This window comes from Pempheris klunzingeri, chromosome 11 (assembly GCF_042242105.1).
Source record: "Pempheris klunzingeri isolate RE-2024b chromosome 11, fPemKlu1.hap1, whole genome shotgun sequence".
NCBI lineage: Eukaryota > Metazoa > Chordata > Actinopteri > Acropomatiformes > Pempheridae > Pempheris > Pempheris klunzingeri.
In genome coordinates this window covers 11729895-11756429 of record NC_092022.1, presented here as the reverse complement: position 1 = coordinate 11756429, position 26535 = coordinate 11729895, and the positions used below count along the sequence as shown (strand labels likewise).

The 26535-nt window shown below is 40.8% G+C and overlaps 2 protein-coding genes across 2 annotated transcripts; both read left to right on the top strand.

Annotated features, from left to right (window-relative positions):
• Positions 1-1287: 1287 nt before the first annotated feature.
• Positions 1288-4958, top strand: tmem9 (transmembrane protein 9). The gene is made up of 6 exons (XM_070839479.1): positions 1288-1373; positions 1527-1672; positions 2573-2664; positions 2762-2870; positions 3217-3348; positions 3451-4958. The coding sequence occupies exons 2-6, from the start codon at positions 1580-1582 to the stop codon at positions 3589-3591; spliced, it is 567 nt and encodes a 188-aa protein (XP_070695580.1). The 5' UTR covers positions 1288-1373; positions 1527-1579; the 3' UTR covers positions 3592-4958.
• A 1150-nt stretch (positions 4959-6108) lies between these two features.
• Positions 6109-26269, top strand: LOC139209569 (dihydropyridine-sensitive L-type skeletal muscle calcium channel subunit alpha-1-like). The gene is made up of 45 exons (XM_070839329.1): positions 6109-6519; positions 7925-8030; positions 10354-10493; positions 10729-10862; positions 11008-11160; positions 11280-11485; positions 11646-11749; positions 11848-11993; positions 12070-12151; positions 12233-12393; positions 12493-12718; positions 12806-13013; positions 13182-13302; positions 13619-13733; positions 13840-13939; positions 14052-14121; positions 14572-14704; positions 14840-14969; positions 15058-15117; positions 15240-15346; positions 15460-15547; positions 15718-15825; positions 15957-16009; positions 16094-16240; positions 16517-16718; positions 16823-16981; positions 17976-18086; positions 18175-18258; positions 18959-19006; positions 19595-19621; positions 19714-19839; positions 19923-19988; positions 20555-20646; positions 20723-20882; positions 20978-21105; positions 21233-21329; positions 22072-22174; positions 22271-22372; positions 22465-22598; positions 22946-23071; positions 23260-23471; positions 23558-23622; positions 23942-23988; positions 24085-24159; positions 24714-26269. The coding sequence occupies exons 1-45, from the start codon at positions 6335-6337 to the stop codon at positions 25014-25016; spliced, it is 5550 nt and encodes a 1849-aa protein (XP_070695430.1). The 5' UTR covers positions 6109-6334; the 3' UTR covers positions 25017-26269.
• Positions 26270-26535: the final 266 nt, after the last annotated feature.

Below are 26535 nucleotides of genomic sequence, written 5' to 3'. Positions count from 1 at the left end.
GCTTACCAGATGTAACAGCAACATCTAACAGGTCATCTGAGCTTGGCACAAACAGACCATTTTTATTTTATAGGAAACCACTACAAACAAAATCTTTGGTTATGCCAATACTGACATTTTAGGTTGAGATTCATAGTGATTCAAACTCTGTTTTCTAACATAAATTGTGAAAATAGAGCTTCTTACTTAGTCTCCCAACATTATCACTAATTCATGCCATTGTCTACTCATACAAATATCCCAATTTAAAAGCTACAGTGTTTCAGTGACAGTATGTGTCTACCAACAGATATCTGATAGACTTAAACTGAACCTGTTCACACCCTTTACAAACTTGAAATCCCAACGCCTCCACACAATGTATGCAGTAAACAAGTCGTTGGTAGCACTTCGGTTGTTTTAAATGGTGGAATCAAGGGTCATATGGATGATTGAGATTACACCGAGGATGGGGTTATGCTTTTCACACTGATATCATTGCTCATTAGTGAAATAACTATGGTCTCAATTGATCTGGGTGACCACAAGCTCAAGTGGTTCAGGCTGAATTTGTGAGCCATTGATTTCTATGGCTTATTAAAGGTATGAGTATCTTACTATACTGAAAGATGTGAAAGCAGGATTACCAGGAAATAGAGGTATTGATTGGGTCAAGAAGCTGGGGCTTATATTTCAAATTCCTCCGGGGAGCCAGGATTTGACACAAGAACAGTGTTGACTGAAAGATATCGGAAATTATTCTGATAACTCACAAATTTCTTGGTGTGTTAAATCATAATCATAATCATAATAATAAAGTGATGTGTTACAAACCAATTATACAGATGATTGCTCCTCAAACTCTAATCCAGATAGATAGATAGATAGATAGATAGATAGATTACATTAATTCATTATAAAATACATCAGATTTAACTGAGATCAAGTTTTATTTACAGAATTATAGCACATTATATATAGATAGATGCAAGAGCCAGTCCACCTGTTATGTTGGTTAGCACAATAGTAAAACTGATCAAGATGGATGAGAATCTCTAATATGATATGAACTATGTAGCTGTGAAATAACTAGGAGTAAAAGTAGGTTACTAGATTTTTAACTCTGAAAAGTAGAGGAGTTGGAAAAGAGAGCAACATGAAAAGCAAACTCATAATTTGGAGTTTATCAGATTTTATTTTTAACCTGTAGTTCAGTGTTTTGTCCAGTAGGTGACGGTGTCGCAGCATGTTATATCTTGACTCCTGTGTGACGTCACCCGGAACAAGGAAGTCCAACATCGATTTGTGGGCGCTTTCTTCTAAACACAGTTAGCTAGTGCGTAGCTACACCCTGAATGCATAGCAAAGGCAAATACTCCAGCTACTTTAGCAACGTAAGTTAACTACATTGCTGCTACTGTTTTATTATAATGTTTAAACTGCACTGTTACCGCAACGTCGTCCTTTGTTTGGACGGTTTACTTGCTAGCTAACTAGCTAGCTAGTTAACTGCTACATTAGTAAAACTGTCTGTTGTGTTTTGACAGGGCATTGCTAGTGATTCTGCATCCGTCGTGCAAACCGTCTTGCCTGCGGGAACATGTCGCCTGGCAGGGAAGGGCCGTGGATCTCTGTTGTAGCCGCAGTAATGATCGTGTTTCTGCTGGAGGCTGTTGGTTTTGCACAGGCGAAGGTAAAACGTGCAGCTCCACACCTGATGGATGCTTTCAGAAACTCTGTGACATTCATAATTTAGACGGTAACCAACATGTTGCCTTCCCCTTTGGTAGTAGAGATAGAGATGTTATATAGTTATCTAGTTATCTAGGGTATTTGAATTCCTTTGTTAAAGCACATTTTTCTGTTTAATTTATCTACAATGTAACTACTTGAAACAGTGGAACAAAGCGTCTTGTTAGTGTGTAATGATGGAAAGATTCTCAATAACCCTAATGTGTTTTTCTCTTTTTTCCAATAAACTCAGTTGAGACAGATAACATGAGTACTCACCAACACTATAACTAGTGCAGCGTATATGTATATGAGATTAAATTTTGTAAAGCTTCTTGTTGGTTCATTTTGCTTTAGATGAAATGTATTGTTCGACATATATGAGCAGCTTAGGAACATTGTGAGAGTTTATGTGTCATATAATGAATTGGGTAAAACTGAGAGCAGTAATTCCCAGTGTATCCAAACAACACATTTTTCCAAATTAATATAACTGGAGGGTTGATTATAATCAGCAATAAAATGTGATAGTTTCCACGGATTTCGATATTCACAAGGTCAATCATCAAAGTCTTTCTTAAGTTTATGTAAATAATGATTCTTTGGATAAAACCTGTGAAACATCTGAGAGGATATTTGACCTTGTGAGGTGCTTCTCTTGTCTCATGACTGTAATGTATAACAGCATCTATTCAGAATTTTTGTGTTTTTTAAGCTAAACTACATGCCAATTTTTCTGGACAACTCAGTTTTATTGATAAGGGGGAAAGAAAGGGCTATTGCTGTGGGAAAAATAAATAGCTGAGCCATAATGTACTTAGTTTTTGTTTCTGCTTCAACCTGATTTTCTTGACAATTACAGAATTTTGAGGATGTTCGTTGCAAGTGCATCTGCCCGCCTTACAGAAACATCACAGGCCACATTTATAACAGAAATGTCTCTCAGAAGGATTGGTAAGAGAAACCCTTCATTTGGACGTTCACTCTCAAAGCACACATCTTGTTTACGCCCTATAGAGTAACAATTAATGATCCATGCGACCTTTCACAGTAACTGCCTCCATGTAGTGGAGCCCATGCCGGTGCCTGGCCACGATGTGGAAGCATACTGCCTGCTGTGTGAGTGCAAGTACGAGGAGCGCAGCAGCAACACTATCAAGGTACCGCTGGCTTTACTTTGACTTACACACCTCAACATGCCTCATTCAGTCTTTAATCATGAAACACACTAAGGAAGATTAACAGGGTCGGTGTGATCATAGGCCAAACAACATGATTAATGGAAAACATTTGTCTGCTTTATCTAGAGAAATAGAAATTGTGAGACAACAGTGCAATCGTGTCAGTATTTATAAAGCTGGCTTAAGATCTGGCATGCATCACATATCAGTAAAATGGAATATTTGATTTTTTGTTAATATTTTTAGGGTTTTATAATAAAACTGACAGTGTTTTACTCCTAACAATGTATTCTAAATGTTTTTTTCTCCATTCTGTCGCTCCCAGGTGACCATCATCATTTACCTCTCTGTTGTGGGTGCACTGCTGCTCTACATGCTGTTCCTGCTACTGGTCGATCCCCTTATTCGCAAACATGACCCTTACACCCAGCCACTGCACAATGAGGAGGACTCTGAGGTAACCATTCAAACATGTACAGTGAATGCATTTATTTCACTTCAGTTTAATATGAAGTCCTGGATTTAATTTCTTCTTGGGTTTGTGTTTGTGTGTGTTCAGGAGATGCGTCCACAGGTGGACAGTGCCCAGGCCAGAGGAAACACAGTGCTGGAGCGGGTTGAGGGAGCACAGCAGCGCTGGAAAAAGCAGGTCCAGGAACAGCGCAAGACTGTTTTTGACCGCCACAAGATGCTAAGTTAAGCCCTACAGCTGACCTCAAACCAGCTTTAGAGTAGGTAACTTCCCTGGGCTCAATGCTTTTACACGGTCACCAGCTGCAATATTACTAACCTCTTTGTCTTTGCTGTGCACTGCACCCTTTGAATAAGTGTTTTCCTCACCAAGAAATATGTGAACACACTGATCTGACAAGCAGAATTTTTTTTTAATTTCATTATATGTAAAACTTAGGCTTAGTTGCAGTTGGGACAAAACTGCGTGTTTGCGCACTCTTAACAGCTGGAAATCATCTCAAATCATTTCAGCAATTTGCAATGCAACGGATTTTGAATGTCTTGATAAAGTAAGTATATGTTTTGTCTATTTTGCCAGACTGTGAATAGCTTTTTAGCTTCCTCATTATAATTTTTTTCTGTTAGCGACATGCTAACTTGGTACAATATTAAGCTGTTGTTCTTGTAGCATTATTTTTGAAGTTACCTCAGAACAGGTAAGCTTTATGTATGTGAATGGTCAGTTTAGCTATTTGGTTAGAAAGAGTGCCCTACCTGTGCTACTGCCAAGCGTTGCACATTTTCTAGTTTAGCACTAATGATAATTTATCTATGATAATAATTATTATTTATTTGTCCTCCAATGCTGTGCATAGTAACCTAAGCATATTTAGTGTGATTTGCACTAAGCAATTAAAGGATTGTAAAGTTTTGGGCTTTGTAATTTGAAAGCTTGTTACATTTAAAATAGCCTCAATATAAGCCTCTTTCTGTTTCTCTCCTTGTGTGAGTAAATGGTAATGTCTACCAATACGTTTTGGCATGTATATCATCCACCAAACAGTAGTTGTTTCTCTGAATTACATCTTTTATCTCAACTTTACCAGTGAGACTTAAGGAAAATGATTTGTTCAGTGAGATAGAAACTTGGCCACATTTTCGCCCTGTATTTTGCAGTTTGGTCGAACACACTTTCCTGTGCAAAGAGAGAAATGGAGAATGGGGCATTTAACAGAGCTTTAAAGGCATCCTCAGCTGAATCAAATCTCTGCCTCTGGAGAATGTCCTTAATCAGAAAGTCTGCTTATAATGCAGTTAAGTGTGGCCTCATGGCTCTTGTGCATCATGATGTGTCAGTGAATTCTCCCTCACATCCTACCACTGAAGCTCTCTGTTAAGGGAACTTTAAATGTGATGCAGACACCCTGACTCACATTTCCTCATGCACAATGTGAACTACTGAAGTTTATTTGTGTTTAAGTGTTTTTCATTGATTGATTTGAGTATATTTTCATATCACTGGAATATGGTTTGTATTTATATTTATCTTCAGCCTAACTGGAGTGTTGCACTGCTCATGTATGTACATTTGGCTTGATGGGAAATAAAACAAAAAATACTCCAGTTGAGTACAAGATGTTTTTTAATTTCCCCAGATGTGGGATTATTGTTTTGGTTGCTGAAGACGTCACAGCTACTGACTATATGCACTAGGGGGCGACAGAGTACACAACATGTGGGCTTTCAGCTTGCACATCACTTCTATGTACTGTTCAGAGACACTGTGTTATCATCCATTTAATCCACACATTGGGTGTGATGTTCAGCTTTTGGGAAAACGTTCACATTTTTCACCCGTGTCATATTGAAGATTATGTTTGCCTTAAAGTTTTGCTTATTCCCAAAATCACATTTAGCACTATCAGGTTATCTTATCATAGCCGGTCCATATTCAGTATGATCTTATTCTGACCTTAAGTTAAATTGCGATGAGCCTTAAATCTTTAGTACATGGTTTATAACACACTATATTACAGTTGTACAGTTGTATACAACTTTTGCAAGTGTTTATAAATGTGCAGTACTTGTCAGCAATTATAGCATCTCCTATGAAAGAACATTATATTATTGCAAGATTCATTTACACCAGTTTCTACTTAGGGGTACCCACAGGAGGATTTAATACATTACTAAAACATATCTGCTCAAGACTTAAAATCCTTTTATACTGCTTATAAATGCTCAATTGTGGGAGTTAATCAATCATCCAGCCCTAAACTTCACATAGAGAAAGTCCCATATGTAAACACACTTTGAAAGTTTGCTCCTTCAAGAAATATTTCTTCATGCATAATATCACACCTGAGAAAGAAACACCGATGTGTCTTTTCCCTCCTCTCTAGTCTCCATTTCACATAGTTTAGGGTTCAACAGCAGCATCCAGCAGCTGAGCCTGTTTTGAAAGGGAGGGCAGGTTCAAGGGGTCAGTGGTGATATTCTGCCATTGCAAGGACCCTCCCACCCCCAAACTGTGTGTTTTCCTTTCTTTGTCCTCTTTTCTGCCACTGCTGCCCCGTCCCAACCACCCCCCTTGATCCCATTTACTCCCACCTTCCACCCCCCACCCTCTTAACCATTCCCAAGCATGGCCTGTCAGTGGTTCATATTCTAAATTTAAACTAGAGCAGGGCCAACTGCTCCCGCAGCCCTCTGGGCTCCTGTTATTTTTCCCTGCCGAGGGGGCATTTTGTGTCAGAGACCCGAAGCCAGGAGGGGAGGCCTGTGGCTCAGTGTGAGGGAGACTGAGGCAGAGGCAGAGGGAGAGGAGAAGAGGGGAGAGAGGGTGGCGGAGGAGCGCATACAGGATCAGCAGGTGTGGAACCCAGGGACCCTTTGCAACAGGGAGATACGTGGTGCCTCAGTTTGGGATTATACGGTGAGAGGACACATTTCTAGAGGACTGGGAGTTTGTCTCAGGTGGAGGTGTCAAGATGGCGGCCAACGGAGAGGCGGCCAAGCCGGTCATCATGAATGAAGAGGAGCTTAAGAGGAAGCAGAGGGAGAAGTTGAAGAAGCTACAGGCTACAGGGGGCAACCCTCGACCAGCGAGATCCCTCTTCTTCTTCACCCTCAAAAATCCCTTCCGCAAGGCCTGCATCAACATTGTGGAGTGGAAGTATCCTTTATGTCTTACACACGCACACACACACAAACCCACCTGCATTATACATAACAGATTGACAGTATGTATGGCAGTGAAGGCATTATTGAGTTATGACACCTTGTAGGGCTCTGGTTAAAAACAGACAGTAGTTCATTTGTGATATTCACATGCAAGCCACGTCTATTTCAAATCTGCATTTAGGCCATCCATGAAGTGTTAAGACTTTTGTTATGTATCTGGCAGCCCTGTGTCAAGGTCAAGTTTGTAGCCTTTGTATTTTCACCTGGAGGGCTTCCTAAACTGATCTGTTTACATCTGGCAGACAGAAACAAATTTGACACTGCCCCTTGGTGGCAGCTGTAGCTGACATACTGCTTGAAATGTGAAAATACCTGCTCTGCAGTGCTGGCGCTCTGTGAGACTTGAAGAATGGACACAAGGCAGATTGCTGACTGATGTTGTGGCCCCTATAGGGGGTTTCCTGCTTTTAGCCTGACCTCCATGAATAGTACATATTTTACATCCAAAATAGAATCTACTAATCATGGTTATCCCATTATCCAGACTTGTCTTCACAGTTAGGCTTACAGAGCTGAGCAGTGAACGTTAATCTCATAACATTATTATGGCGTGAATAATTATGATCTGAACACTTTCACTGAACTTTGTCTCCATATTCTCAGCCGGGCCATGAGTTTTTTACTGCAGCAGTTAAATCACATTGGTATGTGATTCTATAACACAGGGCATGGCTGCTGTATATAAAGCTAAATTACAGGAATAGTCTGCACCCTTAAATCCCTCTTATTGTATTTTTAAAAAAATCTAAAAGTGCTCACAGATTTTAGAATAAATGTAAATCTCAAAGAATATCCAAACAGCTTTATTTCCTGATGAGCGGCCCGTGTTTAAATGCTTTGGTCATATTCTTGGGCTCTGCAGCTGTCCCGCTGCATCACAGGGAGACATGATGCTGACCTGGCAGGGGAATTCTCTCAGAGAGCCCCCTATGGACGAGAATGAAGCAACACAGCAGACAAGGTTACGTTTACTGGGACCGCTCTGCTGGCTTCCCAATGGGCTGCTATAGGGATGATGTTTCAGGCAGAATTTAGGGGCGCTGATCAGTGTTCGCACAGTTGTAAAGCTGTTTGATTTATTTTGACTTGTTAAATCACATCACAAATAAATACAAAACATCTCACACAGTTAAAGAAATTGACCATTTATTTTCCATATGTGTATCTTGCCCTTCCATTGTTAATATTTATCAGACATGTACATGATTAACTTAAATATTATCATTGGATTATTCCAGGTGAATTGTATCCCTTTGTTAATTTTGCTTCTTGGGGTAATTATCTTTTAGCAGTCCTGCTTATGTATTGTTGTTATGATCCTGAGTTTAACCATCCAGAACCTTTGAGATCATCATCTTATTGACTATCTTTGCAAACTGTATCGCTTTGGCTGTGTTCCTGCCCATGCCAGAAGAGGACAGTAATAACACCAACACCAACTTGGTGAGTCTGAGCATAAACACGAATCTTTTCTTTGATGTTATGACTCATGACTCTATGAGAAGCGTTGGCCCAATGGGTGAATGTGGTATTGATATTTGGTCGTCACAATATGCTAGATATGGAAAAGAAACGCACGGTGTTTTGTTTCTGTGTTCAACAAGTTAGTATGACTGCTTTGAGCAAAGTTGCCAAGTGTTTCAGCTGGTCAGTGGTGTGAATGCCAAGCCACATTTAAATTTTTCCAGACACAACTCAGTTCTTTATTTGGAGTCCCACCTGTGTCGCTAGAGGAGCATGTCATCGAACAACTGTGCCATTAGTTTATCCTCTGACTCTGAATAGTTTATCCTTTCCTCATCAGAAACTGCCACACAAGCATGAGAATTAACTACCAGTTCATGGAAACTTCACCCACATGGATAAATTTACAGTAAACAAAAAGTTAAGTGCAAATGTCTGTTTTTATTTATTTATATACAGGATGAAATTCCTCCCCAACTGCTTGAAATATTCAAATCTTTAAAACTAAGCTTGTTACATTTGAGTACATGTAAACTCCTCTCATTGCAGATGGCAAGAGATTCACAGAGTTTCTCATGTTAAAGTAGTGTAAAGTAGGTGGCAGGTGTTTGACCCCTGGATGCTGCTGATGTGTTTCCGAGTATTATTATATTTCAACCTCATATATATGTGTTGACACTGCTGTGAGGATGTGGATAGACAATCATATTGTTAGGTGACTGAACAAACACAATGTAGGGATGATCTGTGCCTGTGTGGTGCAATGAGCAAAAGATACATGTTTGCTTTTGCACAGTGTACACACCCTGCCAATGTCTAGATGTCTGAGATTGTATTGACACTGGTATTAAGGTGTTGAGGAGGTTTGTTGGCTTGATATGTGGATCACCGTCTCCGAGAGGCCTGACATCCAGCACAAATGTCAATATATAACACCCACAGCCAGCCATCACTTGTTCACCACCATTCAATCAATGCGTTCCTCACATCACTAAGTTCAAGCTGTCAATCTAGTTGGTACCCAACTGACTGACGTACACACCAGAGAACGGCATCAAGTCATCGGGCATCTTGACCTGAAACTGAGGCAATTTCTTCAATATCTTTGCTTTGGCACACTCACCAGCCTCCTCCCAAACCTCTCTTGCTTTTAACTGTGCCATTCCTCAGAGGTGAGCGGTGTAAGATGAGCTGGTCAACTTAACCCCTCCCCCCCCCCGTTGCTGTCAGAAGTAGGTCGGCTCAGTGACGCAGGTAGATACAGGAGAGCCCACAAATGCAGCCTCATGTAACCACATTCATACTCATGCAGTCATAAAATATGATGAGCTGTAACATCGATACACTACAACGTAGAAGTGCAGCCCTACTTGTTGTCCCAGTTTGTTTCATTTGAATAACATTTCTTGTGTTTTCTTATGTATAATTGTTAATGTATGCAAGTGTGGCCTTGGAGGTTCTAATTGATTAGGGGCTCTGGGACTGCTTCTGGGTGCTTCAGCCAAGCATTATTGACCTGATTTGGTTCAAAGGATCAAAGGGAAATAAACAGCATATGAATTATCATTTATATTATGTATGCACCTCAAATGAACTCTCCAATTTTGATGATGCCCAAACTTGAAGCTGGTTTACTTGGTAGCTCTGTCATACTGTTCTCGTTCTCGCTTCTTTTGCTGCATTTGTATTTACATCAACAACAAAGAGCAAAAGAAGAAATAGTCTGTTTAATGATGACAATTTCAAGCTGCTTTTGTAAGCAAATATGTGCGATGAAGTGTTTTGGTAGAAGAATAATATTACCTTGACATTGCGGAAATGTTAATCCACTTGTGTGCTTTTCTTCTGTTTGTTGTCGGGAGCATTCACTGGTGAGGAAAACCATGCTCAGTTCTGTGTCTGTCTGCTCTGTGTCAGCCTCATTTGTTTCTGAAAATATCAACACTGATGATAAAAACACAGATACAGGCCCCATAGGCAAACCACCTCTGAACTAAGCATTTTGATTTACTGTTTGTTTCCTGTTAGGCTGACAAAGCTCTTATTTGTTTCATTAATCACAATATGACTCTTGGGCCAACCATCTGTTTAAACCGTCTGAGGCTGTGTTTAATCTGCATCTAAATTAGCTAAGAGCCTGTCAAAGTTAATAAGTTCATCTAATACCAGCAACATTTGCCATCCCCCCTTGCAGGTGTTTTGACATTTACGCCAATCATTCCACATATTACTAGAGAATTGAACCTGAAGGTTGTGAGCTTTATAAAATGTAATTTCCTGGTTTGTGTTTGTCTCGCTGCAGGAGAGTTTGGAGTATATCTTCCTGATCATATTCACGTTAGAGTGCTTTCTGAAGATAGTGGCATATGGGCTCGTGTTCCATGAAGGCGCCTATTTACGGAACTGTTGGAACATATTGGACTTTGTCATCGTCTTCATGGGGTAAGATGAGCTCTGAGCTGCAGGTGGATAACACTACCAGCCAAGGGCATAACTTCTCTTTGACCACATCTAAGAAAATTCCACTGATACTTTTAGTAGTTGAAACTATAATATCTTATGCTAATATCAAAACTAGAATCTTGTATTGCTGAATGCCTATTTTGGAATGCTAATTTTGTATCGAGGCAACAGTTTGGGGGTTTGGCATTTATGCTTTTATAATTTTTTGCTACAGTCTCTTCACCTTTGCCTTGGATACCATCAATAAGATAGCGGGTGTGCCAATGGAGAAAGGTGGGGGGTTTGACATGAAGGCACTGAGAGCCTTCAGAGTGCTGCGGCCCCTACGTCTCGTCTCTGGAGTCCCCAGTAAGGGCCCACTGCAGAAAAACCCTGCATCTACATCACACCGTTCGATTCATTTTGAAACACTGTATATGTGAAGAAAGCTTTCTGGAGACATTACCGACATTTTGTGTTGTCATAACATTTTCTTTTTACTCTTCACATTCAGGTCTGCAGGTAGTGATGAACTCCATCCTCAAAGCCATGCTGCCTCTGCTGCACATCGCCCTGCTGGTCTTTTTGCTGGTCACCATCTATGCCATCATGGGACTGGAGCTCTTCAAGTGCAAAATGCATAAAACTTGCTATTACACAAGCACAAGTATGGATAATCAGACACTGTTGCACTCGGGCTTCTATATATGTTTTCATTTATAGTCATACCAGTTCTAATTCCCTGAATCTAAATTCAAAAATGATATTTATCTCTTTGACCGACAGAAATCTACGCCTCAGCAGAAGGTGAGCTGCCTGCACCCTGTGCTCAGGCTGGTAATGGACGCCGCTGCAGCATCAATGGCTCTGAGTGTCGACCAGGCTGGGAAGGTCCCAACAATGGCATCACCCACTTTGATAACATTGGCTTTGCCATGCTAACTGTCTACCAGTGTATCACCATGGAGGGTTGGACCAAAGTGCTCTACTGGGTCAGCTTGAATATCCTCTCAAGTTGTGTTCAGTTTCAATATTGGGGAATTTGTGCTGTCGCTATCAAAACCTTTACATTTGTCTAGATTTTATTGTATAAAGATTATCAAATGCCTAACAGAATACATTGTTTGTGGCTGACCCAGAGCTGTCTTTCAGGTTAATGACGCCATAGGAAATGAATGGCCCTGGCTGTACTTCGTTCCCCTCATTCTGCTGGGCTCCTTCTTTGTGCTCAATCTGGTACTGGGCGTGCTCAGTGGGTGAGACAGCTTTACACTATACTACTGTCTGTATCTTGCCTCTTCACATGAACAAATGAAAAAATAATCACATGTGCTGTTTTACTCTTTTCTCTCAGAGAGTTTACCAAAGAGCGAGAGAAGGCCAGGTCACGTGGCGAGTTCCAGAAGTTGCGAGAGCGTCAGCAGCTGGATGAAGACCTGCATGGCTACATGGAGTGGATCACTCACGCTGAGGTCCTGGATGCAGATCGAGAGGGCAAAGGTCAGCACTATGAAACGCATCAGCACACATCCCATGTAAAGATACTGTTGATTTACAACTGTTATTCTCTCGTCAGGACTCCTGCCTTTAACCAGTGGAGATTCTGACTCAGACAGCCTGTATGACCTGGAAGGCAAGAGTCGAATCGTCTACTACTAGTGAGTCTGCAGTAAATGTGTAGATGTTCACATGTAATATTCATGTTGACTTGGCACAATAAGAGTTATTTTTGTGTTTAGCCGCCTGGCCCGCCGTTGGAACCGTTTTTTCAGGATGAAGTGCCTTGTGTACGTGAAAACCAAAAGCTTTTACTGGCTAGTGATGTTCCTCGTTTTACTCAACACACTGACCATAGCGACGGAGCACCACCACCAGTCTGACTCGCTCACTTCCCTACAAGGTTGGTGATTAATATAGATATATTATTGTGAACGTTTTTCAATATAAACTCTGTCATTTCCAGCTTCACCCATTTGTCTCTTTTCTTTTATCTCAACAGACGTGGCCAGTCGTGTACTGCTGGTGCTGTTTGTCATAGAGATGTTTGTGAAGATGTATGCTCTGGGTCCCAGAGCATATTTTATGTCTCTGTTTAACCGCTTCGACTTCTTTGTGGTGCTGTGCGGTATCCTGGAGATGATCATGTTTTCTGCAGGAGCCGTGGCTCCCTTAGGGTTCTCTGTGCTCAGGTGTATCCGACTGCTGAGGATCCTTAAAGTCACAAAGTAAGTCATAGGATTATGTTGTATTAAAATTAGCTGTAGTGCGATTTAATGTCATTTAACACCTCTCCCCCTCCGACTGTTTTGCAGGTACTGGACCTCTTTGAGTAATCTTGTGGCCTCCCTCCTCAACTCTGTCCGCTCCATTGCCTCCCTGCTCCTCCTTCTCTTCCTCTTCATTGTCATTTTCTCACTCCTGGGGATGCAGGTGTTTGGGGGGAAATTTAACTTCACTGACCACAGATCCAGACGCAGTAACTTTGACAACTTCCCTCAGGCCCTCATCAGTGTGTTTCAGGTGAGGCTGGACCCGGATTCACAGATGCTCTTTACCAATGTCCGCTTTGATTTTGTTAAATTTTGTTGGATTTGGTATAAAAGGATGGTATAAAAGAAATGCATTAAACATAGCTGCATGTACCCCATTCTGTCATTACCTGACATTCTAACTACTACTATCTCTCAGATCCTTACAGGAGAGGACTGGACCACCATCATGTACAATGGCATTATGGCCTATGGAGGGCCTGTTTTCCCTGGCATCCTGGTGGCCATCTACTTTATCGTCCTCTTTGTCTGTGGGAACTGTATCCTTCACATTCTCTCATAATGTCATCTAGGATTTAACAGCACTAAGTGTACAGCCATGCTAGCAACTCTGTGAAACTATACTTAGTCACAGCTGTACTTTCCACCAAATTCTATCGTCAGCAGGCTGACATACTCACAGTGATAATGCTAACATGCTGATGTGTAGCTGATAATCCATCCAATAATTGGTGAGATATTTTAGTCTGGACCACAGTGGTGGACCAACTGAACCATGCCTCTATGTAGCTGAAAATCTACATAGCAATAATGTTTTAGAAATAAAGCTTTTGTTTTCCTGAGCTCACATGTCAGATATCCTACTCAATGTCTTCTTGGCCATTGCCGTTGACAACCTGGCAGAGGCTGAGAGTCTGACTTCAGCTCAGAAAGAAAAGGCAGAAGAGAAGTTGAGGAGGAAGCTACTGAGGTGAACAGAAAAATACCAAAAGTTAAAGCTAAAATTAAGTAGGATGATCTGTCGTGTCTTCTCATATGGAAACTCTATTCCATTCCCTTTCTTGCTCACCCTCCAGGTCTAAAATGCCTGACAAGACTGATGAGGAGAGGGAGAGGATAGCTAAGAAACTGGCAGACCAGAGAGCCAAGACAGAGGGCATGCCCACCACAGCCAAGGTTAGCGTTATATTACATACTTAGTGTGAATGCTGATTCATTAGTCTTAGCATTGAGATATTGTTCAGGAGCACAAGTAGCTATGGTACATATATATTGTTTGTTTTTTCAGCTTAAAATTGATGAGTTTGAGTCCAATGTCAATGAAGTGAAAGACCCATTCCCACCTGACGACTTCCCAGGTAAAACAAAAAACTTCCAAACCTCTACTTTAATTGCATCTCTAACTCTTAACACTTAAGCCTCCCGCATTTCTCAGTGATGTAGTTGTGCAGAAGGAGGTCACTGACTATAGGAATTCATTTTCACTACACCAGCTGTTTACCAGTGCTGCTGTCTTGGCTATGTTACAGTATAAGTATAGTAACCACTTATTATTATTATTAGACTCGGCCAATTCCCTGAGTCGAGTTTATAGCAGAGTCTAAAGTTAGTCTGTTTTCACACTACTCTTTTGATTACCATATAAAGTCTACAAAGGGATTCACCATAGAGAGAATAAGTTTTGTTATTGTTTTACTTTATTTGCTGGATCTTTGCTTTGTTTTTCTCCTTTTTAGTGCTGTAACATGACATCTACCAATAACTATTTCCTATTGCACTACAGAAGTCTGTGTTTTTCCACATGCTAGGTGATGACGAGGAGGTAGAGCCCGAAATCCCCCTCAGTCCTCGGCCCCGACCAATGGCCGACCTGCAGCTAAAGGAAGAAGCCGTCCCATTGCCTGAAGCCAGCTCCTTTTTCGTTTTTGGCCCTCAGAACAAGTAGGAACATGATATAACAATCTCAAAACAAGTCTCAGAGTGGTTATATCTTAGTGTTTTCTCACATTGTATCATGTAAACGCAACAGTGAATTTTTTTATGACCATATATATTTGCATATTAATTGGTATCCAGGTTCCGTAAGCTGTGCTACAAGATCATCAACGCCTCGTCCTTCACCAACTTAATCCTTCTCTTCATCCTGCTCTCCTCCATCTCCCTGGCAGCTGAGGACCCCATCGACCCCAAGTCCTACAGAAACCAGGTGACAATCTGGTCTACCACCACATATTAAATATTAACTTTTGAAAGAAGGACAAATTTGATAACAACCCTTCATGCTTTTCCTCCAGATCTTGGCCTACGCTGACATTGTTTTCACAACTGTGTTCACCATTGAGATTGTACTAAAGGTAATGTGCTGTATATTGCATGTTTTGCTTCATTTGGCTGTAAATGATGGGGCTACTTTAAAGTCAAAATACCAGATAACAGATACTGATATTATACTGATTCTGATGTATCTGACTGACAGATGACAGTGTATGGAGCATTCATGCACACGGGCTCCTTCTGCCGTAACTCCTTCAACATCCTGGATCTGATTGTGGTTGGAGTCTCCCTGCTTTCTATGGGAATGGAGTGAGTAAACATTTTGAGCCATATAAGATATAAAACATCTCTATTGTTATTTTCTTCACAAATTACACATTTTAGCATGTCAAGACTGCTTTTTTTTCACGTGTTGTATACAGATCCAGTGCTATCTCCGTGGTGAAGATTCTCAGGGTGCTGAGGGTACTGAGGCCTCTCAGGGCCATCAATAGAGCCAAAGGGTTAAAGGTAAAATACGTCCATAAATACAGTAATTTCCCTGGATTCCCAACCTAGGAGTAGGGGCCCTCCAAAGAGTCTCATGATAAATCTGAGGAGTCATGACTTGTGTTAATTTTTCAGACTTTCCTCTAATCTTTTTTTTTTGTCTTCTTCATCGTCATTATCTTCAATGGCAGCATGTGGTCCAGTGTGTGTTTGTGGCCATCAAAACCATCGGCAACATCGTCCTGGTCACCATGCTGCTGAATTTCATGTTTGCCTGTATAGGAGTGCAACTCTTTAAGGTACGTTTTTTAAAGGTGATGTTTACCATATGTGGTGTGATGCTGTTAAGGTCACGTTTCCAAATGACTCTAGAAATGAAGAGGCCTTTCTGCACGTGTATTAAAAGTGTCACTAATCCTTTCCCTCCCAGGGTAAATTCTACAGCTGTACAGATCCATCCAAAATGACTGGGGAGGAATGCCAGTAAGGCAAACATCTTTTGGACATCATAGATTCTTTATCAAAATGGTATTTTAGAGTGACAATCCTCTGTGTCTACTCTCTTAGGGGATACTTCTTGAAGCACATGGATAATTCCCTACAAGACACAGTGCTGGCCAAGAGAGAATGGCTCAACAGTGACTTCAACTTTGACAATGTGCTCTATGGCATGCTGGCTCTCTTCACTGTTTCCACATTTGAGGGCTGGCCAAAGTAAGCACAGCATCAATCTTGCTACTTTGATAAATTACATATTTTGATCCTTTCTGTTTGATTGTGTTAGAGGACAGAACATCTTATTAAGCGGATATATATTTGGAAGTAATTCCATTACCTGGAACCAGAGATAGTAATAGAAGCGATATATCCTTTTTAACCTCCTTAGTTACACATTTCATCTATACAAATTAGCCTTGTTGTATCTCTGATCTGTTATCTTTGTCCTGCCAATTTCCTCTCTTCCCTCAACACCACTCTGTGTGTTCCCAGACTGTTATACAAAGCCATTGATTCAGATGAAGAAGACATGGGTCCTGTCTTCAACAACCGTGTCGATGTGTCCATCTTCTTCATCATCTACATCATCCTCATCGCCTTCTTCATGATGAACATCTTTGTGGGCTTTGTCATCGTAACTTTCCAAGAGCAGGGCGAGCAGGAGTATAAAGACTGTGAGCTGGATAAAAACCAGGTACGCCAAGACCCTCAGAGATAAAGAAGATGAAAATCGAAAACATGTTAGACGTATTAGTGTGGAATGATTAAATATTTTTCTTTAAACCTTCTCCCCTTCAGCGTCAGTGTGTGCAGTACGCCCTGAAGGCTCGTCCTCTGAGATGCTACATCCCCAAAAACCCCTACCAGTACAGAGTCTGGTACATTGTCACCTCCTGCTACTTTGAGTACCTTATGTTCTTCCTAATTATGCTCAACACCTTGTGTCTGGGGATGCAGGTATGTAAATTAAGGTCATGCTAAAACCTAAAAACATTGAAATTGTGCTGCTGACAGACAATAGTTAGTGACGATATTCAGTACCTTTACTAAAGAGAGAGAGCTAGTTTATTACAGCATTTAATTAATGAGTTAATTAATAAGTATAAACTTTGAAACTATTTAACATATGGAACATTGCAACTTGCCAGTTGGGAGGATTGGGAGCACATGAATGCATGATGTAAATTTATTTACCTAACTTTAATTAGAATTAAAAATTTTAATGTAACAATGGTAAGAGAGGACTGGACACCATTATTATTTAAGGCTACTTACATTTTGTTACAACTTGGATCTTAGGTTGTTTTTGTTTTTAAAAAACAACAACAACTTTTGTGCATAGCATGTATCTTAGGTGCTGGCAACTGCAAGATGAACACATAATGAGAACACAATAGAGACCTCACACTCACCCTGCAAAACTACAACTGACAACACTGACAAGAGCAATGAGTTTCAGTCAGTGCTTCGTTAGGCTCCTGATAAGAGTGGTGCCTGATGAAAATTAAATGAAACACCTGATTATGGGACTTGCCAAGTTAATTTAACCTAAAAATCTGAAGATGGTCAAAGCAACGACCCAAGTTATAACAAATAAGACGTATCCTTTAAAGGCCTTGAGCAGCTATTTTCTCAATCAGCCTCTTATCAAGAGTAATGGGAGGACAGCTTTAGTTATTTCACACGAAAAAATTTCTGTATTTCTTTTTTCTAATCTGTGCTCACTGGTTTGGAGTGGGTGGGGCTCAACTGGAAAATGTTATGTCATATATTCTTGCACACCAATCAGGATTTAGTAAGATTTGAATGAAAATCTGGGTTTTTTGGTCGCTGTCAATTAAATCTTCTAAAACCACATCCTCACAGTCCTGATTAAGCAGATTAGCTGAGTTTTTGAGTGTTATACTCTTAATAACTATTGAGATTAATATTTGCTTTCCACATTTAACAGCACTGCAACCAGTCAGACCATGTGACCAAGCTGTCAGACACTCTGAACTTGATCTTCACTGTGCTCTTCACTGTGGAGATGATTCTCAAGCTCATGGCCTTCAAAGCGAGAGTAAAGACTCCAATGTTTGTTGTTCAAATATTTAACCACCCGCTGTAGTTTTCCTACTGTCTCAGGAATGCTGTACCTCTCTGCATAGGGCTACTTTGGAGACCCCTGGAACGTCTTTGACTTCATAATCGTCATCGGTAGTGTCGTTGATGTCATCCTGAGTGAAGTCGATGTGAGTGTATATGATGAAACATATTTTTCCTCAATCGTCATGAGTTACATAGATATCAGATTATCATTGCAGGTGGTGTATGTGAAAGTCCTCGGTGTTGTCTCAATGACACGGAACAGAATGAGTTAATGGTGCGATTTGAATTGAAGTGACTGAATGTATTTATTCAATGCTCTGACCCAGAAGCATATAATCGCTGCCCAACAGCTGATTGGTGCCAGCAGAACTAGCTCACAGGACATGGTCAGTACTATCGTTGACCATTCCCACCCCACCTCTCCTGCTCCCACCCTTCTCAGTGCCTTGTGTATTCTCAGCTGCATTTCCATTTCCATCACCAAACCACCAAAATTTCTATTATTCCTACATTTATCCATAACAGAATTGCAGTAATATTATGTTCTCTGTATGTTGTTAAGAGCACCTTTCAAAGAGAACACCATATGAATTCAGGATTTTAGTCTTATTTTTATGTGGTAAAGCTGCACAAGCTCAATATTTTCTCTGGCCAGTCACCGTTTTTTGTTTTTTTTTCCTGTCATTGTTGCACCGCATTGTCCCCATCTTTTTCATCCACAAACACAAGCTTGTAGCAAATTCAACTACTTGACTTCATCTCTTCTTCCTTCTCTTCTTCTTAATCCCTCTCAACCCCTCTGTCCTCCACGCACCTCACTCCTCATATGTCTATCCTCCACAGACTGCCCTGGCCTCCAGTGGAGGACTGTACTGTCTCCATGGCTGTGCTGTAAATATCTGATCTGCACTGCACTGCACTGCTGCATGAGCCTTGCTGTGTGAGCACTCCACTATGTTCTCTACTAAACTGTAGTACTACTGTACGGTACAATGTGTGGCTCAAACTGCAGGTGAAACATCTGTGTTTCTATTGTCCGTCTGATCTTACAGAGCAATTGTAAGATAAGACCACAAGATGTTTGCTACATGTGTTCCAGTATGGCTCAAATAGTTTATAGACTCAAGACTACAATTCAACACTGAATATATCAGCACAGCATATATTAATGGTACCTGGATTGGCTGAAAACTGTTAATATTTTGACAATGAAGCGTGTTTATATTGTTTATTTCGCATGGGTTACCATTTGCTGTTGTTCCTTTAGTTTTCAGCGACTAAGACATGGAGGCTTTAACTCATCAAAGGTGGAAGAATTGTCTCTAATATTAACCCTAATTTGTGATTGTAAATCATACCTTTGTTTAACAGTTGACCGATGCTATGTCTGCTATGTGCCCCTTATTAATGATATAACAACTTCTACCAAATATAAGTCATGTAACTACAGTATGCCATCTTTTCATCTACTTTATGCAGGAGACAAATCCTATGCAAGTAATTGCGGTAAGCTGAAACTTTCCCAGTATTAAAACCAGTCATGTTTCTCTTTTTCGTGGTCTCTTTTCCTCAAATCCTTTGTTTTTTTCTATCTGTAGGCCTCTGAAAATGCCTCAGTTTCCATCACATTCTTCCGACTCTTCCGTGTCATGCGTCTGGTCAAGTTGCTGAACCGTTCGGAGGGCATCCGTAACCTGCTGTGGACCTTCATCAAGTCCTTCCAGGTCCGTCAGACTGTGGTCATCATCATTTTCATTTTTTTGTCTCCACTTTTAACATGAGCTGACTGTTTGGTTTGTGTCCACAGGCTCTCCCTCATGTAGCTTTGCTCATTGTGATGCTCTTCTTTATCTACGCTGTCATCGGGATGCAGGTACAGTACAATACCGTAAACCTCTGTAGATTGTTAATATATTTCTGATTTAATGCAGAAAAGGTGCGTTACTGAGATTGTGTCAACTCTTCAGAATCAGAACAACTTTATTATCCCAAACGGGGAAATTCATTTCAGTGCTCCAGACATCATAAACACCAGAAAATCCACAGTGAGGAAACAGTAGAGCAGCCTCCACTGTAGACCACTACAGAATCATAATAAAATACACAGTTATTTCTGTGTGTTTCATATGTGATTTATGTAGATTCCCATTTAAAAAGCAATGAATACAAAAGGTGAAACGTGCCAAAGTTAGAAAAAGCTTAAATTTACCAATTAGGAATGCATCAAACCTCGATCCAAATCATGTTAAAGAAAGTTTTCCTATAGACTATCCTCAAGTCATGACTTCATTCTGTCTCTGTAACTCGACACACATCACAGCTAAACCTCAGAATCACATCACATACATAACCTAATTTAGCTGCGCTCTAGTTTTGGAGTACTGTGGTGGTCCATTACATAAATGCAATTGATACATTAAATAAATGTGTTTTATTCAGATCTTTGGCAAGGTAGCCTTAGCAGATGGCACCCAAATCAACCGCAACAACAACTTCCAGACATTCCCCCAGGCTGTTCTGATGTTATTCCGGTGAGTCTCTAAGCCAGGATCAGAAGTTAAAAGGTCATTTGGTTGCAAGGTCAAAAACTGTGGTTTACGTATCCAGATGTGCTACTGGGGAGGCTTGGCAGGAGGTCATGATGGCTTCGATGTATGGGAAGAAGTGCGACCCCAAGTCTGACTTCCTGCCCGGAGAGGAGTACACCTGTGGGTCCAACTTCGCTGTCTTCTACTTCCTCAGCTTCTACTGTATCTGCGCCTTCCTGGTGAGCAGCATCAGTCGTTATGGTTTAACGATCATTATGCTCCGATACCTTGAAACCGTTTTACGTAAGGGACTTTTTTTCCCTACCTACTTCAGATCCTCAACCTGTTTGTCGCTGTCATCATGGACAACTTTGACTACCTGACCCGTGATTGGTCTCTTCTTGGTCCACACCATCTGGATGAGTTTAAGAAGATCTGGGCTGAATATGACCCTGAGGCCACGTAAGGCTGAACACCACTAATGAACCTTTACTGTTATTTTATTTATGTTCAGTCAACACAGGAACATGGTCACATTTAAGTGTGTTCTCCTTAAAAATGAGTGTAAGAGGTTTCTGTAATCTAACAGAGGGAGAATTAAACATCTAGACGTGGTGACGCTGCTGCGGCGCATCCAGCCTCCACTGGGCTTTGGCAAGTTCTGTCCTCATCGTGCTGCGTGTAAGGTACATACAAACATAAACAGGGGGCTTCATCAGACAGGAAGGTTTTATGATGACATTAACAATGCAATAACATCGCTGTTGATGGACATTATACTAAAATAACATGCAAAGACACAATACACAAAAACAGAGATCATGAAATGTTTAATATCCCAAATAAGACTTTTAATAGTGGACTGGTATCTTACAGAGAAAATTTGGATAGTTGAGACAAGAAGTCAAAATGGATTAAAAAAAAAAGTAGTTATAGATTCAGATAATTGACATTTGTGAATGTAAAATTTATCAACATAAATTACGAGGTTAACTGAATGCTAAAATAACATTTCATTCTTGGTAAAAGAAAAAAAAAGTTACATGTAAAGCCAATTAACATAAAGCATTAATGATCAAATGGGATAATAGATAAGATGTTTATTGAAATAGATGAGTAGGTAGAGTAGTAGCGGTTTCAGTGTTCCTGCATTATCTGGATTAAAACTATATCAATAAACAGGATTGTGTTAGGAAGTTTGAAAAATTATATACACATAATCTCCCACCCATCAAGGCCCTCCCGTGGTCACAAGCCTCCCTCCCCCACCTGATTAATTAATAATAATTAATAAACAATAATGCTGATGATAATAATAACATGATGACATTGATACAACTATAAAAAGATTGGAAATATGTTAAAAAGCGTGCTGCATTTCATTGTTCTATCTATGGTGCCCCAATTCTCTCAACTACCTGTCTGCAGCGCTTGGTTGGCATGAACATGCCTCTCAACAGTGACGGCACAGTCACCTTCAATGCCACCCTGTTTGCTCTGGTCAGGACTGCACTCAAGATCAAAACAGAAGGTAAAACTGGTCGTATTCCTTTATGGGACACAGTTCATATACACGTGTAGCTGTCAGCTGTTATTCCCATAATTTTTTATGGATTGTTACAAACAGGTAACTTCGAGAAGGCCAATGAGGAGCTGAGGGCCATTATAAAACAAATCTGGAAGCGCACCAGTATGAAACTGTTAGACCAGGTCATCCCCCCTATAGGAGGTGAGTCTCTCAGCAGAAATAGAATCAGTTAAGCTTCACTTTTACAAAATAACCCAGTTTTTCTAACGGCACTGTGATTTGTCTGACTACAGATGATGAGGTGACTGTGGGGAAATTCTACTCCACCTTCCTGCTCCAGGATCATTTCCGGAAGTTCTTGAAGCGTCAGGAGGAGTACTACGGCTACCGGCCCACTAAGAAGAGCGCCTCAGGCCCGGAAATCCAGGTGAGCAGTCAATATGGGATAAAAATAACATCATTATAATGTTGCATGTGACAGACTGTAAATGACTGCCTACTAAGTTAAATATTCAAGAGATGTGAAGCACTTTTCAGAAGAGCATGCTATAAACAAATGTTAATGGTATTGTTTCTCTCAGGGCTCATTTGATGTAAATAAATAATTTAGTTTCAGATTTTTTTTTATGCACTATGCTACAAACACACTTAGCTTGCTCCTCTCCAAGTGTAAACCTGCATTATGTCTGACCTCTTGCTCCTCGTCCTCTCTTTATGTACGTGTTGCTATGTGCCTTTGCTCTCCATTTTTCCACATCTTCCACATCTTTGTAGGCGGGCCTGAGGAGTATAGATGAAGAGGCGGCTCCAGAGATGCACAGGGCCATTTCAGGAGACCTGCAGAATGAGGAAGAGATGGACAGAGCGATGGAGGAGGCTGGAGAAGAAGGCATTTACCAGGTGAGAAACCGCAGCTGAGTAAAACAGATAAACAGGAAAAATACAACATTCATGCACATATTCTGCATTGTGGTGTAGAAATCTTGTTGCTCTTGTTAAATTATTTTTGGACTGAATGTTTATGGATTGACATTAACTGCACACATTTTTGTGGGATAATTCCTGCATGTGCGTCTCATTATTTCCAGCGTACACATGGTCTGTTTGGTAACCGGGTGGACTCGTTCTCCAACTCCGAGCCCACCAACGCTCAGTCCCAACAGATGACCAACCAGCGGCCCCTCAAGTTCTCTGAGAGCCAGCCTGAGTCTCCACCAAACTCCGCTGCCATGGTGCCCACGACCGAGTTTTTCCCCACAACCGTAACAAAAGGCAACACCAACAACAACGCCTTTGTGGAGTGAGTACCAAACACTCTCCTTTCAATAAAGGACTGTACATATGGGGGAATATGTCTGATGGGTGAGAATTTTTGTTGTCTTTCAGCTTTTCATTTGAAAGAGAAGGCAGTCCTGAAGAGTTTTACAATCCCAGCGAGGATGCAGATCCAGGTATGTCATGAAGTCTTTGGATATCAATTAATTCAACTTTATTTGTGTAGCGACCTTACACACACGTTAGTGCAGAAGTCATAAATTCTATGGAGGGATAGTAAGAATCGGGAAAAATATTAAAAACATTTTACTTTAATACATGTCAAACACATTGTATGTTGTTGTTAACATGATATTCTAAATGTGTTTTAACAGAAGACATGCAGCGATTTTCCAGACACACTGAACTTGAACATTTGCCAAAATATAGAATTCCAGATCGGTAAATAATGCTATTCATTACGTTTTCCTTTATTATTACGTTTTCCTTATTTAGATAACCTGCGCCCCTGGAACTTCACAGTGAGGACAGACAAAACACAGGTAGGATTTTACTGTAGTGTGACTCACTCAGTGTAAATGATGATGAAGAGCTTCTCTACAATAGACAATGTGTGGATGTTTATCTGTTCTTTGCAGTTCCCTTATGACCCAAACTATGGCGACAGTCTGAGTCAGAGCTCCCGTACTGCAGCTGACCAGCTCGTCCGGGAAGTAAGTGAGGAAGGATCTCTTACTATCCACCTCTTTAGTCACACACTAATTAATTACCACCTCTATCAGCAGGAAATGATCTACTGTCAGATCTGTCATAAACAGGCGATAATTAACATAACTCCTCATCAGCCCAAATCATAAATCACACCCAGTCCTGGATTGAACTACATTAATTTCTCCTTAAAAATAAACTATCAAGGATTAGTTTTAAGTTGTTTGGGAATTTAGTGCAGCCTAACTTCAAGATTTTGTGACTGAATCTGTAGATTACTACATTTTTATTAGAGATGAAGTACGACAGCTCTGGAAAAAAAATCACAGTAAATGTTGTTGTATACAACATAGTTATATATATATAACTATCATAACTACTATATAACATTATATAGTTATATAACATTATTTAACCAAGAAGTCAGGCATGAAATTCCTATATCGTAACAATAACTTAATACAGCAGGACCTGAGGTTTAAACGTTGATGCATTAGCAGTAATAATGTAAAATGTTACCGTACCGTATGTAAGCAAAGGCTCTTCATGTTGTTTCCAGGCTCTAGTGAAGGGTGGTCTGGCCTCCCTGGCCAAAGACCCCGGCTTTGTCTCTGAGACGAAGAAGGAGATGGCTGATGCAATGCACACCAGTGTAGATGATATGGAGAGCGTGGCTCAGGGCATCCTCAGCGAACGCTCCAGCATCGCCTCTGCCAAGAAGAGACGTCCCATCCCTGTGCCTCCTCCTGCCGCGGCAGCGCAGGGAACAGGCCAGCCAGATCCGGCTGTGAGGAGAAAGAGACGCCCGATCCCCATGATTCCCACTGTGCAGGAGCCAGCCGAGGCAGACTCCAAAGTTTAGAGGCCAGCACTGCACTGGTTTTTACGTTTATGATTTTTACACTTGCAGGTGGCTCACTTTACCAGGCTTGATGCACCTGTGACAATCTGCATCTACTAGCCTGGCTTAAAGCCTACAGGCAGGTTGGCTCAGGTTTGATATATTGTGGCTGAAAGTAAGTGTGGCTGAAACTTAACCAAGAAGAAACAATTCATCTGATGATGGAACATCTTCTTAATCTTCAGATTTATTGAAACTAATAAAGATACGAACTTATCTCAGAGCGAACAGATTGACGCACTTCTTTCTTTGTAGCGTTTTTCGAGGTTATCCATTCCATACGACTTATGGGACAACCATGTGAGAGAGCTTAGTGTCTTACTGAAGCCTCACTGTGGTGACTAAAGTGACTCACTGAATACAGGGAGCGGACGGCTGTCTTTACGGTGCCGCAGGTCAGTGAGGACAGTGGGAAAGGACTCCACTTTAATGGAAACGACAACTCTGTTTCTGTGCATGCAGGCCCAGAAAAGTTCAACTGCACATTCAGTTCACACTGAAAAGGGCTCTGCTGTTACAGCAACAATGCAAGTTTTTTTTCTTTGTTGGTCAAGCAGTGTCCTGATTAGTTAGGACTCACTGTCTTTTAGTCTTTTATTACAGAGGTTTACTGAGTTTCCTCCTGCTCACCACTGTTTGAAGTTGGTATCAGCAGGTTTTTAAGAGGAAACATTTTTTAACTTTGACATATACGTACATTTAACTTATGAGATAATGATCCAGAGATTTGGCTGAATTAAAGTATTTGGAGAATTTAGAGCCAAACTGTAGTCAAGCAGGACATGTAATCACTTTAAGTCACTCTGCTGCTACAGGCTTTGTTTTCATTTAAGGTATGTCATACCTTTTGAGTTAGGGACACTTTGACCCCTATAGACGGTGTATCTTGAGCATACCTGGAGTATGGTGGACTTAGCTTGACAGCTCCCCTGGGCTTAAAGTACATTTAAATCAGAATTGCATGGGCATAATTTATTGCACTTGTTTTGTGCCTGGATGCAAACAATGACAGGCCTTTCCAGGGGACATTTTATTATAGTATCTTCTGATCAGCCTGCGTTTTGCTGTCATTAATACATTCTGCTAGAAGGATTTGAAAATAGTTTATCATCCTGTCACCTTGAGTCTCCTTCACTTCTGGATCTGTGCCATTATGGCTGATGTTACATTGGTGTTTGCACCAAGGCAAAAGAAATAAATCATCCAACCATTAATTTCTGTGTAACTTTTCTTTCTGCAAACAAACCAACAAGGGGAAACTTAACAGGTGAGTGTGCTCGGGTAAAAAGTTAATCAAAACTAATGATAGAAATGCTTTGAAATGAGACTGTCCGTGCAGACGGAGCCTTGATGAGAGGATAGATGCGTGCTTTGGACACTACGCCATGCAGAAGTTAGAATCTGAAATCTGAGAGCCTCTATAAATAGTCTTGCATAGCAAAGCACAGACTCCCCCTTATGGAATGGAAACTAATGCAGC